Raw genomic sequence first — 16355 nt, forward strand, 5'->3', positions numbered from 1 at the left:
CTCAATGCTAAAATCTAAAATATCTAACACCACATATTACACACATAAAGACCCCCAGGAAAGTGTTCTAAATCTTCTAGACGTCATTAACATATATGTTTTTGCAAAAAGGGTGAAGTACGTGTCCCTTTAACTTCTGCCTCGTTGGCTAGACAGACACTAGACGTCCCCGAATAACCTCCCGTGGATTTTGCCCAACGGCAACACGGCATGAGGCCGCAGACCAGAGTCCTGATTACAACCAGCACGCCATCGTCGTCTTGAGTATTTAACCATGATGCACTTCTCCCACTAAAGCCCCAAATAACTTCCCATGGGCCATTATACGGTACAGAAGAGAATGCAGCTTCTCAGCCAAATTAGCCCCGTTTCTGTATTATTGCCTACAAAGACATCATGGCTGGTTCAAAGAGAGCGCCAAAACCCCGCAGGGAGAGACGTGCTGGTTTTTATTGTCGACAGACCCATCCTGCTGTGCGTGCCGTGCAAGCACGTCCTTGTGTGTGCGTGTGCATTAGCGTTTGTGTGCGTGCATGTGTGTGTGTGTGTACATTCCACTTAAAGAGCTTAACCTTTGTACAGATGTAAATTCCACAAGGATTAAGGCAACATATACAGTATGGAGGCCATATGGACGGATGGTGCCTTGTTAGATAAGCGGACATCATGATGCATAGAGAGGAGAGGAGAGAGCTTCTCCCTCCTGACACAAAGTTAAATGCATTGCTATGATGTTTCTATGGCTCCTGTAAAAGTATGCAAACAAGTATTAGCACTGAGTGGGTATATCAGTTCACTTCACTGAAGCATGTGGGAGTCTGACTGTGTGCATGTGTAGTGTAGGCCATATGTCTACCCATGTGTGTGTGCGTGTGTGTGTGTGTGAGAGAGTAAGTAAGTATAGCCTTGCCGAGCAATGAGGCCCATAGGGCCCATCTCCTGTTTCTGTAGTGTGAGGCAGCTTGATGTACAAGTACACCCCCTGGACATGACGCTAGTATGACTTTTTCATGTCAAGGACCCCCAAATTGACAAAAAATTAGCCCACGGACCCCCATTTGAAGAGATATGCCAGGGACGCCCATGAGAGAATATTTGTACAGCTCTAGCAGTGATTCTCAACCCGTTTCATTTCAAGGACCCCCAGTTTGACATGAATTAGGCTACGGACCCTCATTTAATGGCAAATCTAGGGTCCATTTGGTTCCATTTGTACACTCTCAGAGTTAGACCCATAAGGGCCCATTTGGTTCCAAACTATCATTTAGCTGGGGACCCCCTGGAACTCCCTCAAGGACCCCTGGGGGTCCCCGGACCCCAGTTTGAGAAGCACTGCTACACAGTATCAGAGTGGTTGTGTAACTCCACATGTACAGCAGACAGCACAGTGCACACGTGCCGTACCTTTGACTTTGCAGGAGTGAATCTGCTCGACGTGGCCTGTGTTGTTATCCTTCTCCGCTGGCCACCGGTAGATATACATGGCTGTGTGGGAGGAGCCGGCATCCAGTACTATCCCATACTGATAGAGGGGGAGAGACATTAATCTATAGATATACATGATTTATACATGGCTGTATGGGAGGAACTGACATCCAGTACTATCCCATACTGATAGAGGGGAGGGGGAGAGACATTAATCTACAGATATACATGATGTATACATGGCTGTATGGGAGGAACTGACATCCAGTACTATCCCATACTGATAGAGGGGGAGGGAGAGAGACATTACCGGTAATCAAAAGATATACATGATATATACATGTATATATCATCTGTTGAGCTTGTAGATTACTGTATTGAACTCTGGTTGGACGCCACTATTCATTTCATTGTCAAAGTATTTCTATACTATGTGCAGTGACAATAAATTGAATCTAATCTAATCCAAGATTGGCTATTTTCACATTGCCGAAATATATACAGTGCTGACTGCTGAAGCGGTAACTATAAAGTTCTCAAATAATTGGAGCAAAAGTTACATTTTGGTCTCTGAGATGTATTGCAGCAGAAGTATATAAAGTATTGAAGTACAAATACCTCAATGGTCGAAATTGTAGTAGGCCTATATACTTTTAAATCTACTTCCACACCACTTTACTTTCCACCCTGTTTCGGGCAAATCGTTATAGCATAACCTTTTCAAAGTATTGTTTTGTCGAAGACAAGTGAAAATAGCTGATGTGTATACGAGCTTGTAGATTGTCCACTGAATAGCACTGCTGTCGCTGCGACGCAGTAGAAAATAGGGCTTAAGTGGTCCGGAGCCATCAATCAACTCATTCACTCTCCGTTCCGCGGTTGGACGAAGATGAGCTTAGTCTGGAGTTTTTTTTTTACTTCCGTATTGATTTGTAAACCTAAACACAATTAGAGTGAAGCCTCGAGCTGCGCTTTGCCAACAACAAAATGACAAGCAAATTTGTCGTTGAAAAATGCACCTTCGGGTCAATTATCTGTTCTGTTCTTTAAACCCTTCAGGTCGGGAACCCCTTTTGGTGTTTTAAGCATTATGTTATACTTTAACTATTTGCGCTACAAGCTTGTAGACTTTTGAAAAGTCATGAAAATGTGGCACAAATCTTTGAATATATTCTTTCAGAGCGAGCGTTTTTAACTCAAATCTTCCCTGGAACAGCGTATTTTCAGATGGGGGTCGGCGCCAATTTCATATATTTTTGGGGGTCCTTGACATGAAAATGTTTGAGAACGACTGACATGGAAACATATCTGCCCACTTAACACGGCTGCCGTGCTAAGTGGACAGATATGGGTGGGCCACCTGCATCTTCATGATTTATTTTCATGATCAATCAATTAATCAATCAATCAATCGATTGTGTTCCAACCAAGTACCGGCAGTATACTTTAAGTACGGGTACCTATTTATCTGTATCACAATGTGTAGTCAATCAGCTACGTGTCGTAGAGAGAGAGAGAGTGACAGGGTAAAGTCATTTTTCAAAGTATTACAAATGTTTTAATACTATGTTGTATCGTCATTAAAATCTTAGTACTTTGACAATTATTTGGGGGTCCACTTGCAATATCCTCAAGGCCGTAAAAAATGTATAGGGCACGCGGTCACACCACACTTCTATTCCACCTACGAGGGCGGACTCTGCCAATGCATTTCAATGGGAATGGAGTTTTTGCAGAAATCCGCAAATGGCAGCAAACCGCTCCATTCCCATTGAAATGCATCGGCAGAATCCGCCGTCATACAGTAGGTAGAATAGAAGTACAGTGTGACGACCGAGCCCTTAGCCAATATACCACGTATATTTCCATATATATTGTGGGGAAAACCTTTGCAGAAAATAGCAGATCTACACTGTGAAAATATTAAATGTAGAGCGAAAACAGAAAAGTCAGTTTAAATGGTTAAAGGATTACTAGGTAGCATTCAGTGGGCTGTATTTTGCGTGTCTTAAGTACCAGGTCTTATTCCCTAACTTGAGTAAACTAAAGACCTGGAGGCTTGATCAATGCCATTTGGTTATTCTGAGTGGCCAAAGAGCATTGATCACGCCTCCAGGTCTTTAGTTTACTCAAGTTAGGGAATAAGACCTGGTACTTAAGACACGCAAAATACAGCCCAGTATCTCTTGCTGTGCTACGACCTAATTTGGCAGTGATGTGGTGGAGTTCCACAGGTTACGGTCACGTTGACCAGCGCCCATATTTGGTCTGTTGGCTCCTGCTAGCTCTTATGCTCGACTTGGGCTTTAGTTTGTTGTGCTGCTATAGTAGCACATGGCAACCAACAACACTGGCTGCATCTTATACTTATAATTATACTAGGCTGTGACACGCTGTGAGCTTGTAGATCTTCTATGTTTGGTGCACGGCATTGGCAGGCAACGGAGTATAAAACCTATACACTTTACATACATGAGTTGTTGTATATTGTAGATCAGTGGTTCCCAAAGTGGGGTCCGGGGACCCCTGTGGGGTCCTTGAGGGAGTTCCAGGGGGTCCCCAGCTAAATGATTGCCTTTATGGGTCTGTAACTCTTGAGTTTACAAATGTAACTCTTTGTACACTTAAAATTAACATTGATTTTACAATATAAATTGGGGTCCCAGAGAGAGATTCAAATGGGGGTCCGCAACCATTGTTTTGGGAACCACTGTAGATGTACAGTATGGATACAATTCTCAGTGTACACTGAATTATTTCTGTATACCCTACCTACCTTGTACTTTTGGAGGAGGGGCTTGTTGTACAGTACCGCCACCGTAACCAAGGCGACGATCGCTATGACGCCGATCACAGTGATGAGGATGGTCACAGGGCTATGCCACGGGTTCTTGTCTTTCATCTCTGAGAGGAAGGGACAGAGAGGGGGCGGATGGACAGATAGAGAGGGGGGGGTGGAGAGAGAGAGAGAGAGAGAGAGAGAGAGAGAGAGAGAGAGAGAGAGAGAGAGAGAGAGAGAGAGAGAGAGAGAGAGAGAGAGAGAGAGAGAGAGAGAGAGAGAGGGGATGGAAATGGAAAGAGCGAGGGAGCGGAGGAGGAAGAGAAGAGAAGGGAAGGGAGGGGGGAGGTTAAGAGACTTGCATCCAGATGTGGGTGATGTCACATTGTGTGTGTGTGTGTGTGTGTGTGTGTGAGAGAGAGAGAGAGACAAAAAAATAGTGAGAGTGAGGGAGAGAATACAGATGGGAGAGAGAGAGAACTAGAAAAAGTGCCCCTCTGGGCACAGGTCTCCACCAGGCCAGGTCAGGTTGTGGCCTGCTGGTGGCGCTATAGGCCAATGTGAAAAGGGTGCCATTTCTTCTTATGCCTTGGATGGCAATTGGATGATTTGAGGCATTTTGTTCCAAAAATCCAGTTGGTCTCGGGGAGACGAGGAAGGCATTACGTGCTGCCGCCTAAAATAGAGGCCTGACAGTTCCCTTCGACAGTATTTGGCGATGATGGCGAAAGAAAAACAGGTCTTTAATAGAAACTTGAGTTAAACCTGAACCCCGACCGCTGCAGCTGCAGGGGGTGCTGGCGATCCGGTGCCGATGACACCACCATTAATGTGTTTGCTTTTAGTTATTTTATTATTGATTTAGTGATTAGTTTATTTGAATTGAAGGTGCAAGTCGAGCACATGACGCAGGCCGAACGAATCCCTGTTGAACGAATGAGTATGAACTTAATGACTGCTGCTTTTATAAGCTTTCCCTGTGTTGGGTGAACTGTCCCTTTAACGGAGGTGTTTACGACACGACGTGCAGGAACGATGTGCTTTGCGTGCTGTCCTCCAATCAATCGATCGAACCAACAAACAAATTATTACGGGATCGGAGTTGAGGAAACAGCGGGAGGCTTGAATTATTTCTTTCTGAGAAAATAGCAGCGAGCTACCTACGACCTAGACGGCGACGATCGATGGCTCTTGAACTAATTAAAACGTGGATAGAGCGGTTAGGTTGAGAAGAGATTAACCATGGGACGATACGAACCATCCAAGGAGACAGACGGCTGCTCCTTTGAAGGAATACCGACGTTTGGAACGGCCGTGTCCGTGGCAGATGACAGCAACGGGTCCTTCCCGTTCCTAAGGCTTCCATGGTCCTCCATGGATTAATCTATACCTGGCCTGCGACTTAAAGGAGGAACCGGTTTAAGGTGAGACGGAATGAATGAATGAGCCGCCGGCCGAGTAAATGTGTTGATGTTGCCTCTGCGTGTTCTGGTGCGGAATGGGGCGACGAAAGCGAGAACGGGGTGAGAACCGGGGGTTGGATGGGCTTTATATACACAGGTGGAGGTGACCCGATTGGAGGTGGCTTGATAGGAGGTGGAGGTATGGCTGCGAGGTGTGGTTAGAAAACTATACTGTCATTAGGAACGACAGAAACAGGCATGGTGGTGGCGTGTGCATGTATATTCACAAAGACACTGAATATGTTACTCGTACTGAATTACAGCATGATGAAATTGAAACTGTGTGGGTTGAATTAATTTTCAAAAATGCTAAATCAGTACTAGTTGGCACCGTCTATAGACCGCCTGATCAGCACGGGTTCTATGATATTCTTGAGGGGTGCTTAGCTGGGGAGGAATCTGTAGAGAAAATCCTGATTGGCGACTGGAATACGGACATGCATCGTAAGGAAGTGCCTGTGTTTAAATCGTTTAGTCGGCTCTGTGATCTGCATGGTTTCAGCCAGCTAATTACCCAACCCACAAGAGTGTGTGATTCTACTCAAACTGTCATTGATCTCATTCTGACCTCGGACAAATCCAGAATCTCCAAGAAAGGGGTTATTGTATGTGGGCTCAGTGATCATTTTATGATTTTCTGTACCCGCAAAATACAGAAACTAAAATTTGACTGTCACAAAACAGTCATATCTAGGGACCTCAAAACCTACTCTAGTGAGGCCTTTAACCTAGAACTGGAGAGACTGGATTGGTCCGATGTGCTCAGGAGCTCACTAGTCGAAGAAGCATGGCTTGGCTTTAAAACCAAATTTACAACAGTACTAAACAACATGGCTCCTCTGAGAACCATCAGGGTCAAAACCCGCTCGGAGCCATGGATGAATTCGGACATACTGACTGCAATGAAAGCCAGAGACAACAAATGCTCTGAACTTCTTAAATGCAAGTCCAAGCTAGCTAAGCGCTTCGACAGTGATCTCCAAACCAAACTGTGCATCCTTAAAACCCAATGTAACAAGCTAAGAAACGGTGTAATTGCCATGACCAAATCAGCCAAAAGTAACTTTATCAATGATAAAGCCGAGGAAATCAAAAACAATCCTCGGGAGCTCTGGAAGCTACTAAATAACCAACTAGGCTGTGGTCAGAAACTTAAAACCAGGTTTACTAACATAAACATCAAATCAAATAACACCCTCATCACTGACAAGGTTGATGTAGCCAATCACTTGAACATCTTCTTTACAAACATTGCAACAATGCTGGTTAACAAACTGCCCTCCCACTCTGGGCGTTTTGGTGTAGAGCACATCAAAGGCTTCTACAAAAACCTAGGTGTTTGTAAAGATGATTTTAAAATGACAATGGTAACAACTGAGGAGGTACTTAAGAAACTGAGTGCCCTCCAACCCCACAAGGCCACTGGCCATGACAATATTCCCTCCAAATTTCTCAGAGACTCAGCCATTTCCATAGCTCCAGTCATCACCCACATAGTTAACCTCTCCATCAAACAAGGACAGGTCCCCAGAGATTTTAAACTGGCCAAAGTAACCCCCCTGTACAAAAAAGGGAGCAAATTAGAACCCGGCAACTACCGCCCTATTTCTATTCTAAGCTCCATCTCGAAAGTGATGGAAAAAATAGTCTATGAACAGGTTGAAAAGTATCTTGCCACTAATAAATTGTTGTACGAGTTCCAATCTGGTTTCAGAACATCCCACTCCACTGACACATGCCTTCTCTATTTGAGCGACCACATCAAACACGAGGTGGATGCTGGAAAATACTGCGGCATGGTCATGCTGGACCTCCAAAAGGCTTTTGACACCGTGAACCACTCCATACTGGTTAACAAGCTTAAAGCTATTGGTTTTGATAGCACATCAGTGAGCTGGATGCAATCCTACCTGGAGGGGAGAGAACAGATGGTGGAAGTGAACGGAACACTGTCCCCCCCCCTCCCAGTGAGCTGTGGCGTCCCACAAGGAAGCATACTAGGGCCTTTACTGTTCCTAATATATGTAAACGACATGACTTCAGCTTGTGACTGCAACTTGTTCCTGTTCGCAGACGACTCAGCACTGCTGGTCTCGGACAGGAACAAACTGCAGGTTGAAAAGACCCTCAGCTCTGAACTCGGTAGAATCTGCACCTGGCTCGCTGATAACAAACTATCCTTACACCTGGGAAAAACTGAATCCATTCTCTTCGGATCAAATAGTAATCTCAAAAAGGCAGATGGCTTCTTGGTTAGAGTTGGTGATGATATTATCACACGGAAGGATCAAATTACCTACCTAGGTTCCATCCTGGAGGCCAATCTTTCCGGTGATAAGATGGCCACCAACGTAATCAAAAAAGTCAATCAAAGAACAAGATTCCTCTACAGGATCTCCTCACTGGTCGACAAAAACACCTTGAAGACCTTAACAGGAGCCCTTGTACAAGGTTTCTTTGACTATGCATCCACCTCCTGGTACCACAGCACCTCAAAGGCCCTTAAAACAAGGCTCCAGACCTCCCAAAACAAACTGGTCAGGCTCCTACTTGGCCTCACCCCCCGAACCCACCTCACCCCTGCCCACTTTGACAGGCTGGGATGGCTTAGGGTCGACGACAGAGTACAGCATCTTGCAATGGGTCTGGTCCACAAGATTAGATACACCACCAAGATACCCATGTACCTGTCTAAATACTTCCTTAATGTAAACGAAGTCCACACCCACAACACCAGAGGGAGTGCAACAAACCATGTACAACCCAGATTCGGCACAAACAAGGGACTAAATTCCTTTCGCTCCTATGCGACCAAAATGTGGAACGCCCTACCAACAGTCATTAAGACATGTGAATCCCTTGGCTCCTTCAAAACTGCTCTCAAAGGGCACCTACGGATGGCTGCAATTCGAAACTGGCCTCTGTAAAAGCTGAATTTGTATCTGGATTGTACTATGTTTTTGTATGGACGTGGTGTTGGGTGCCTGCACATATGCACACATGGCATCAACGCATGGTGTTGTGTGCAGGCGCCCTACACTCTGTCTTTGTACTATGGATTGTACTATGTTTTTGTATGGACGTGGTGTTGGGTGCCTGCACATATGCACACATGGCATCAACGCATGGTGTTGTGTGCAGGCGCCCTACACTCTGTCTTTCGTTTTCTTTTCTTTTATCCCCCTGTTCCCCTCACTGTATATATACTTTTTTTCCCTTTTCGCTTCCTATATGATGAATTCCTGTTCTGTTCTTTAACTACATAGAAGTGTCTATTTGTTTGTCTCTAAATGTTTTGATGAATTGAACAATGTGGACCCTGTTGTAAACAAGTGTAAGGCTTAATTGGGTCGTCCACTCACAGTTAACAGTCTTTGTATTGAGTTTGTGCTTGAAATGTACTGTAATTCTGCAAACTGTTAATAAAGATTTCAATCAATCAATCAATCAATCCTGCTCCTGAACTTCAGCTATGAGGACCATTAAGAGGGAGGCAGAGAGTGGGCCAGACAGACAGACACTCAGACAGGGTGCAATGTGTTGTGATGTCGTTGTTATGTTGTTATGTAAAACCATAGCTCCCCTCAAATCCCACTTCAAGCATGCTCATTGATTCAGATACTCTGTGATAAATGTCTTCTTCCCGGGTTAACTCGTTGTTTGACAAGGCAATCCCTTCATTCCATGCCAAATCCATGAGGTCATGACAGGAAAAAAACAACGCAATCTCCGTTTTGGAAACAGAACAGAGTCTGATAACATTCTGCAGCCTTGCATGCCTTTGCGAGGCCCGTCTATATAACCGACCACCTGGTTAGTGACGTTGTTTATACACAAACAACAGTGACGGCGGAACATCGGCCCTAATTAAAACATGACTTTAAGGCCTGTTGAAGTGCATGCAGCCCAAATCATTTTCATTCCTCTCCCCGTCAGGCTGGAAAACCACATCCTTCTGTCAGTGCCTATCTACATTTTAATCCTCATGTGTGTGTTTTGGTCGGCGTGTCGTGTTTGACTTCCACTTGTTCAGACATAAGTGGACTATTCATTGAATTTCCACTGTTTACAAAATGGGATTTATTATAGCAAGCCTGAAGACACATACCTACACACGCATGGAGAAAGGAGACAATGCCTCGCTTTATTGCCATGGTTTAGAAATGATAAAAACGGGTGTAACAGGTTGGGATTAGGCAAGGAACTGAATGACACAATCTCATTTCTTTCCCGCCCCCCACGTGTGCAAGCATGTACGCACACAGTCACACACACACACACACACACACACACACACACACACACACACACACACACACACACACACATAGTGTGACGTCCACTGCACTCCAGGAAAACATAGACGAGAGAGCAGACAGCTGTCTTAAGAAAACACACACACACACACACACACACACACACACACACACACACACACACACACACACACACACACACACACACACACACACACACACACACACACACACACACACACACACCTCATTGATCATTGCCCGGGTAAGTAAACACACTGCTGTGTTCTGTATACACAGTCACTCCAGGTTCACATCATGAGACACACACACACACACACACACGACTATTGCAACTTGACATTGCAACCGTAAACCCACGCTTTCTGACACATGTCTAACCTTACCTTAACCCCAACGTCATGCCTATCTCAACCTTACCCTAAACCCACATGGACTGATATACTGTTATAATGCACCTTCATGTAGTTTAGTTTTTTATGCAGTTTAGTTTTCAACACTGAGCTCACATTGGGTTAAAACGCTGAGTTTTAAATGTCTTTAACTTCTTTAAGACTGTAGCTGTTGTGTGACGTTAGCACACCATGGATTTCACGTGCCTTGGTTGGTACTGTTGACAATGTGGTTGACCCCTTGAACCTTGATCTTTGAACCTATAGCCATAACCAATACGTTCCTAACCTCAATCCTATGAACCAGCAGTAAAAGCATACGTTATGGGGGACAGCTTGACAAGCCGTTCCCATATCCCAGGACACAGTGGGCTGGTCTATATAGTCCCATACCAGTCAAATCCTCCCACCACGCTCAAAATGTGTCTGTTAATGAGCTGATTCAAGCAGTCACACCCAGTGTGAGGCAAACTTAATTGCACTCAGAGCCAGGTGCGACATGTGGTGTGCACATTGTAAACTAATCCACCGTGCACGTGTACACAGACAGGGCAAATCCTACCTATCTACAGCATGACAACAACTACTGAAGGCATGGCGAGCAAAGCAGCGTGTTCAAATAAAGAACTGTCCTCTGAGTCCTGTCACAGTGGCCTATATATCTCAGGTATACACCCCCACCCCCCTGACCAGGCAGACAGGCAGGCAGGCAGGCAGGCAGGCAGGCAGACAGACAGACAGACAGACAGTGTTTACCCTGACGTTCCGTAGACAAAGTCAAGTTTAAAGAGACGCATAGAAGGAGCTGACTCATGAGTTGCATCACAGCAGTCCTGTTAAGCTGACGGTGTGTCGATGTGCAGAATGCTACTGTACGCGCTGTACACACACACACACACACACACACACACACACACACACACGCTCGCGCGCGCATGCACACACACTCTAATCTTCATTTAACTCAGAGAGTGAGATATTTAAAAACTTGACCCAAATGGATCCTCACGGGATCTATTTGGGTGCATTTCTGATGTTTTACTGTATGGTTTGTTTGTGAAAGAGAGAAAGTACAGTTAAGATCCAAGCAGGGAGAGAGAGAGAGAGATCATGCAGCTTACCTTTGTCGTACTTCATTGAGCCCACTGACGAGAGAGGGAGAGAGAGAGAGAGAGGGAGAGAGAGAGAGAGAGGGAGAGAAAGAGAGACACAGACAGACAGACAGAGAGAGAGAGAGAGGGAGACACAGACAGACGGAGAGCGAGAGAGAGAGCGAGAGAGACCTCTATTGGGTGCTTCAGAGAAGGAGAACTAAAGGAGAGACACACAGAGAGAGAGAGAGAGACACTGAGACAGAGATAGACAGACAGAGAGAGAGAGAGAGAGCTAGGAAAGGGGACTGAATGAAGAAAGGCAGAAATACACAGAGGAAGGTATAAGAACAGAGCGAGAGAGAGAGGGAGAGTGAGAGAGAGAGAGAGGGAGGTACCATAACAAAGTGATAAGATAATCTAAGGTTTTCCCGTTTTACTAGGACAGTCCCTGTGTGTGTGTGTGTGTGTGTGTGTGTGTGTGTGCGTGTTTGTCTGTATGTGTGCGCATGTGTGTGTGTACATGTGTGTATGTGTGCTTGGTACCATGTGTATGTGTATGAGTGCACGTGTGTGTGTGTGTGTGTGTGTGTGTGTGTGTGTAGTAAGTTGCCTCTGAGGCACTGAGTTTAATGGCATTTCCTTCTCAAGCCCAGGCAGCGCCATCAGTCGCTATGGAGATGCTGTTTGTGTGTGTGTGTGTGTGTGTGTGTGTGTGTGTGTGTGTGTGTGTGCGCGCACGTGCTTGCATGCATGCGTGCGTGCGTGCGTGCGTGCTTAAGAGTGCACGCGGACCGCTCAAAGGAATTCTCTCTTGGGAAACTCTTGGGAGGCCTCCTTCTCTCTCTCTCTCTCTCTCTCTCTGTCTCTATGTCTCTCTGTGTTGGTAGTGTGAGATGTGCAGAAGGGCGAGGGAGGGAGTGAGGGAGTCCCTTATTTAGCTACTTGTATTGCTGGCACTCTGTGATGTCATCTGTGTGACGGATCGGGATCCCCCGTGCTTCCCCCTTCACAGTCAGTGTTTGTGTATGTCCGCATGACTGTGTGCGTGCGTGTATGTGCGCGTAAGAGCGTGCATGTGTGTGTGTGTGTGTGTGCTTGTGTGTGTGCATGCGTGGAGGTCTTCAGTGCAGTGATGGAATTAAGTGCTCACATGTTTTACTTACGTAATACTACCTCATTGTAGAAATAGTCTGTTATAACGCACAAGTTCTGTATTCCAAAGTATTGGCATCAAAGTACCAAAAAAGTTAAATAATCCATTATGCAGAAGGTCCCATTTCACAAGCATCTTCTGAAGATAGCCGATTTACAAGCTCACAGTACGTTGGATCGTGACGCATTTTGAGCTTGTAGATCGGCTATTTTCAAGTGGCCCGAAATGTATATATAGGGCTGAAAAGTGGTTAGTGTGTAGATGCAGACATGCCTCGCATGCAGATGAGGTCTCCTATTCACAGCAGACTGTGCGCGCACACACACACACACACACACACACACACACATGGAAGGATGTATAGCCTATATATGCAACATGCACACACACAAACACACAAAACCACTGTCAACACTAACCTTATTAACTCCAACCCCTTCCTGTTCTGCAAAAACATCCACTGCTTCCCACGGTGCACGTGCACATGCACAGGCGCAAACACATGCATGCACACACGCATGCACACACTCACTGACTGACTGACTGACTCACTCGCATCAGCATGCACGTACTGTACGCACGCACACACACACGCACACACGTCAGCAAAATAAATCACAAGGGTATCCTGTAATTGTTCAACAATGATTAAGGTAAGTGTTTCTGTTTTCTCAAGATTGAGAGATGGTTGACGGTACCTCCCGCCTGCCACCGACATTTTCCAGGGAGTGGACTGTGATCCAAAACCCTCACATATTTATTCTTCATTGTATATAGACTGTCTGCCATTAAGTGATATTCATATCTTTATTATCTTAATATTTGTTTAAACTTTGGAAAAAAAGCTACTCCACAGAGAGCATTCTTGTATAATAATATCTGAGTTATACCATGTAGGCCGCAGGTGTCGCACACTGTACATTTAGTTCTGTATACTTTGATATGTATACTTTTTATTTTGAGGATTTGTTTTACTTTACTGGAGTATTTCAAATTTTCTGTACTTTTCCTTCCACTACATCGCAGAGGCAAATATTGTGCTTTCACTACACTACAATTATTTGAAAACGTTAGTTAGCTTTAAGATCTGCTATTTTCAACAACAAATATGTATACATTTGAAAACTTGGGACATGGTACTTTCTACTTTTGTTACTTTAAGTACATTTTGATACCAATAGCCTAGCTACTATCGAGAAGGGATGTTGTTATAATTAATTACAGCTCGGCCTACATATATACATTTATTAGCTACATATGTATTTCCACATTTCTTTGGCATTCATTGCTGATGTTTAACACTTTTTAATATACAGCCGCTGTCCAGCCGTCGTGGTCACATCTGTGGTCCACATGTCGGCCGGCGTGACGTAATTAAACATGAGAAACACTACGACTAATTGAAGACAGCTCCCACAACACACTGCTCTTGATCTTCCGGAAGAAACACAGACTGGAGTTTAAAACCATTTAAACCCTGTGTATTGTGTGTAATCTGCTGAGCGGTGTGTGTCCCAGTGGGACCTATACTAGGCCCCCTTCTTTTTTCCCTCTACACCAGTTCTTTCCACCAGTGATTCTCAACCTTGTCTGGATCAGGGCACACTTGATGACCTTGACCATCCATCTGACCACTTGGCAGCAGCAGCTGAGAGCAACACGCAGGCTGGCACCTGGCAGACATACTGACAGGAACCGTGACTTTGCAATGCTCTATTTTCTAACATCAAAGTTTCTTGACCTGTTTTCCTGACCTGTGTTTTCTTCACCACATGAGAGGGAAATTTGCAACTGAACTGAAAGTCATACATTATTACGCCCAAGGCAAGCTCTAGTCTAGACTATCTCCAGCCTGGCCTATAGGTTGCAGCAGCAGACCAGCAAACATCAGACCGGGCCCAGGCTTCAGTCAGCAGCAACCAGCTATAGTAGCCACCCAAGAGCAGATAGCCACCTCCACTGGAGCAAGCATCTATAGCCAACAGGCAGCAGAAAGCAGCTATACTGTAGCCACCAGGCCAGCCGAAGAGCAGCTAGCCACCAGGAAGCAAGCAGCTAGCCACCAGGCACCAGCAAGCAGCTATAGCCACCAGACCAGCCCAAGGGCAGCTAGCCACCACCAGGCATGCAAGCTACTGTAGCCACCACCAGGAAGCAAGCAGCTAACCGCCACAGGCTCAGGCATTCAACCACCATGTAGACTAGAGGAGCACACCACACCACCGCAGCATTAATGTCTGTCTGCTCCACGCTGCAGCAGGTGCGTGAATTGCTTGAACAGCAAAATAATGCACTATAAAGAACTTTAAGCTGCAACAGGAAAACAGTTAGGCATGTTTATTTGTGTTCCAGCTTGGATCAATGGAACAAGTTTGTATTTATTGGTATCCTCACTCATTAATCTTTTTAATGTTATATTATCATTAATAATTTATCTTAAAATCGAATTATTGGCATCTATATATCTATGCAAATTATTTGGGGGCCCACAATAAGTGCACGGCCCACCAGTTGTTCCCCTGGGCCACTATAGGTTGAGAACCCACTGCTCCACACACCGAATCTACAAGCTCACAACGTGCTATGCTGTTGGCAGGTTGTGACCTTGTAAATCTGCTAATGTTTTTGTTTGTCTGTTCTTCTCTGAATGTTTCCGCTACAACGCCATGCTCAGAATAGGGATGCTATGGCGCCCCATAGCTGATGTGATTAATATGACATCTGGGTGTCATATTTGACCAGAGGAATTATTCATAATGTACTTGTGAACAACGCGTCCTTAATTGAACTTGACCATCCTTGACCTTTCTGACCCCATGTCTGCTGTGTGTGTGTGTCAAGCTCTCACTCACACACACATCGTCAGCTGATTGGAAATACTGAATACACTGCCTGGTATCTTCCTGGGTGATTACTCACCCTGTTGACTGTGTGTGTGTGTGTGTGTGTGACTGTGTGTGACTGTGTGTGTGACTGTGTGTGTGTGTGTGTGTGTGTGTGTGTGTGTGTATTTTGTGGATGTAACTCTGCTGCACCTGAACTATTTATGTCCTTGTATTGTATGCAATTTCCTCTGTGTGGACATAAGTAAATTTTTGTGTGTGTGTGGGCGTGCATGTATGCGACTGACTGATCAATCAATCGGCTGCAGTGTGTGTCTGTGTGCGTGTGCGTGTGTGTGTTTAATCACCATGAACTCAATGTGTGTGTGTACAGTATTACTCTTGTCATTGACATTCTCATTCTCGTGAGGTCATTGTATATCTTTTGGCCCGCATTATAAAAAGGGTCCATTTCAAAGATCCGGGCTGGGTCTTAATAATAGGGATAAAATAGAGGGAATTGCGCGTGACATCATCATCATACCCGGAAGTTTATGCGGGAACGCCTACTGAGTGGCAAAGAACTACTTTCTGGCCTTGACAGCCCATTCATCCAAACAGAAAAGTCATATTTGATTGCATTGAATGACTTTAAACAATGTTAAATTCACTTTGCCACTCGATCTGCCATTCACTTTATGCATGCGCATACCCTCTATACTATAGGCATTTACATGTTAGGTTCATGGCTATAGAAAGAGGGGATATGGTTACTACTGGTTGCAGGTTACACGATGCCAACCATATGGGGTTTAAGTGGTTACAGGCTTTTTTTCCTTTTTGAGGCCCCCCAGTAAAGACTGTTGGGCAGAGTATGTGTGTGTGAGTGTGTGGTGTGCATGTATGTATGTGTGTGTGCATGTGCGTGCACGTGCTAGTAACACATACTG

The 16355-nt window shown here is 45.1% G+C and overlaps 1 protein-coding gene across 3 annotated transcripts in view; it reads right to left on the reverse strand.

Annotated features, from left to right (window-relative positions):
* Positions 1 to 16355, reverse strand: part of entpd1 (ectonucleoside triphosphate diphosphohydrolase 1) — a 58479-nt gene that overhangs the window by 13659 nt on the left and 28465 nt on the right. For 2 of the 3 annotated variants that reach the window (XM_080788611.1, XM_080788609.1), the window contains exons 2-3: positions 4202 to 4329; positions 1405 to 1522 (exon numbers count right to left, since the gene is read on the reverse strand). In XM_080788611.1, coding sequence (XP_080644737.1) covers positions 1405 to 1522; positions 4202 to 4327 — 244 coding nt within the window. In that variant the 5' untranslated portion in view covers positions 4328 to 4329. Of the gene's footprint in view, positions 1 to 1404; positions 1523 to 4201; positions 4330 to 11457; positions 11698 to 16355 lie in introns of those variants that run through there. The other variant, XM_080788610.1, reaches the window with a different exon arrangement.

Source organism: Protomyctophum bolini, assembly GCF_963924005.1.
Source record: "Protomyctophum bolini genome assembly, chromosome: 18".
Lineage (NCBI taxonomy): Eukaryota > Metazoa > Chordata > Actinopteri > Myctophiformes > Myctophidae > Protomyctophum > Protomyctophum bolini.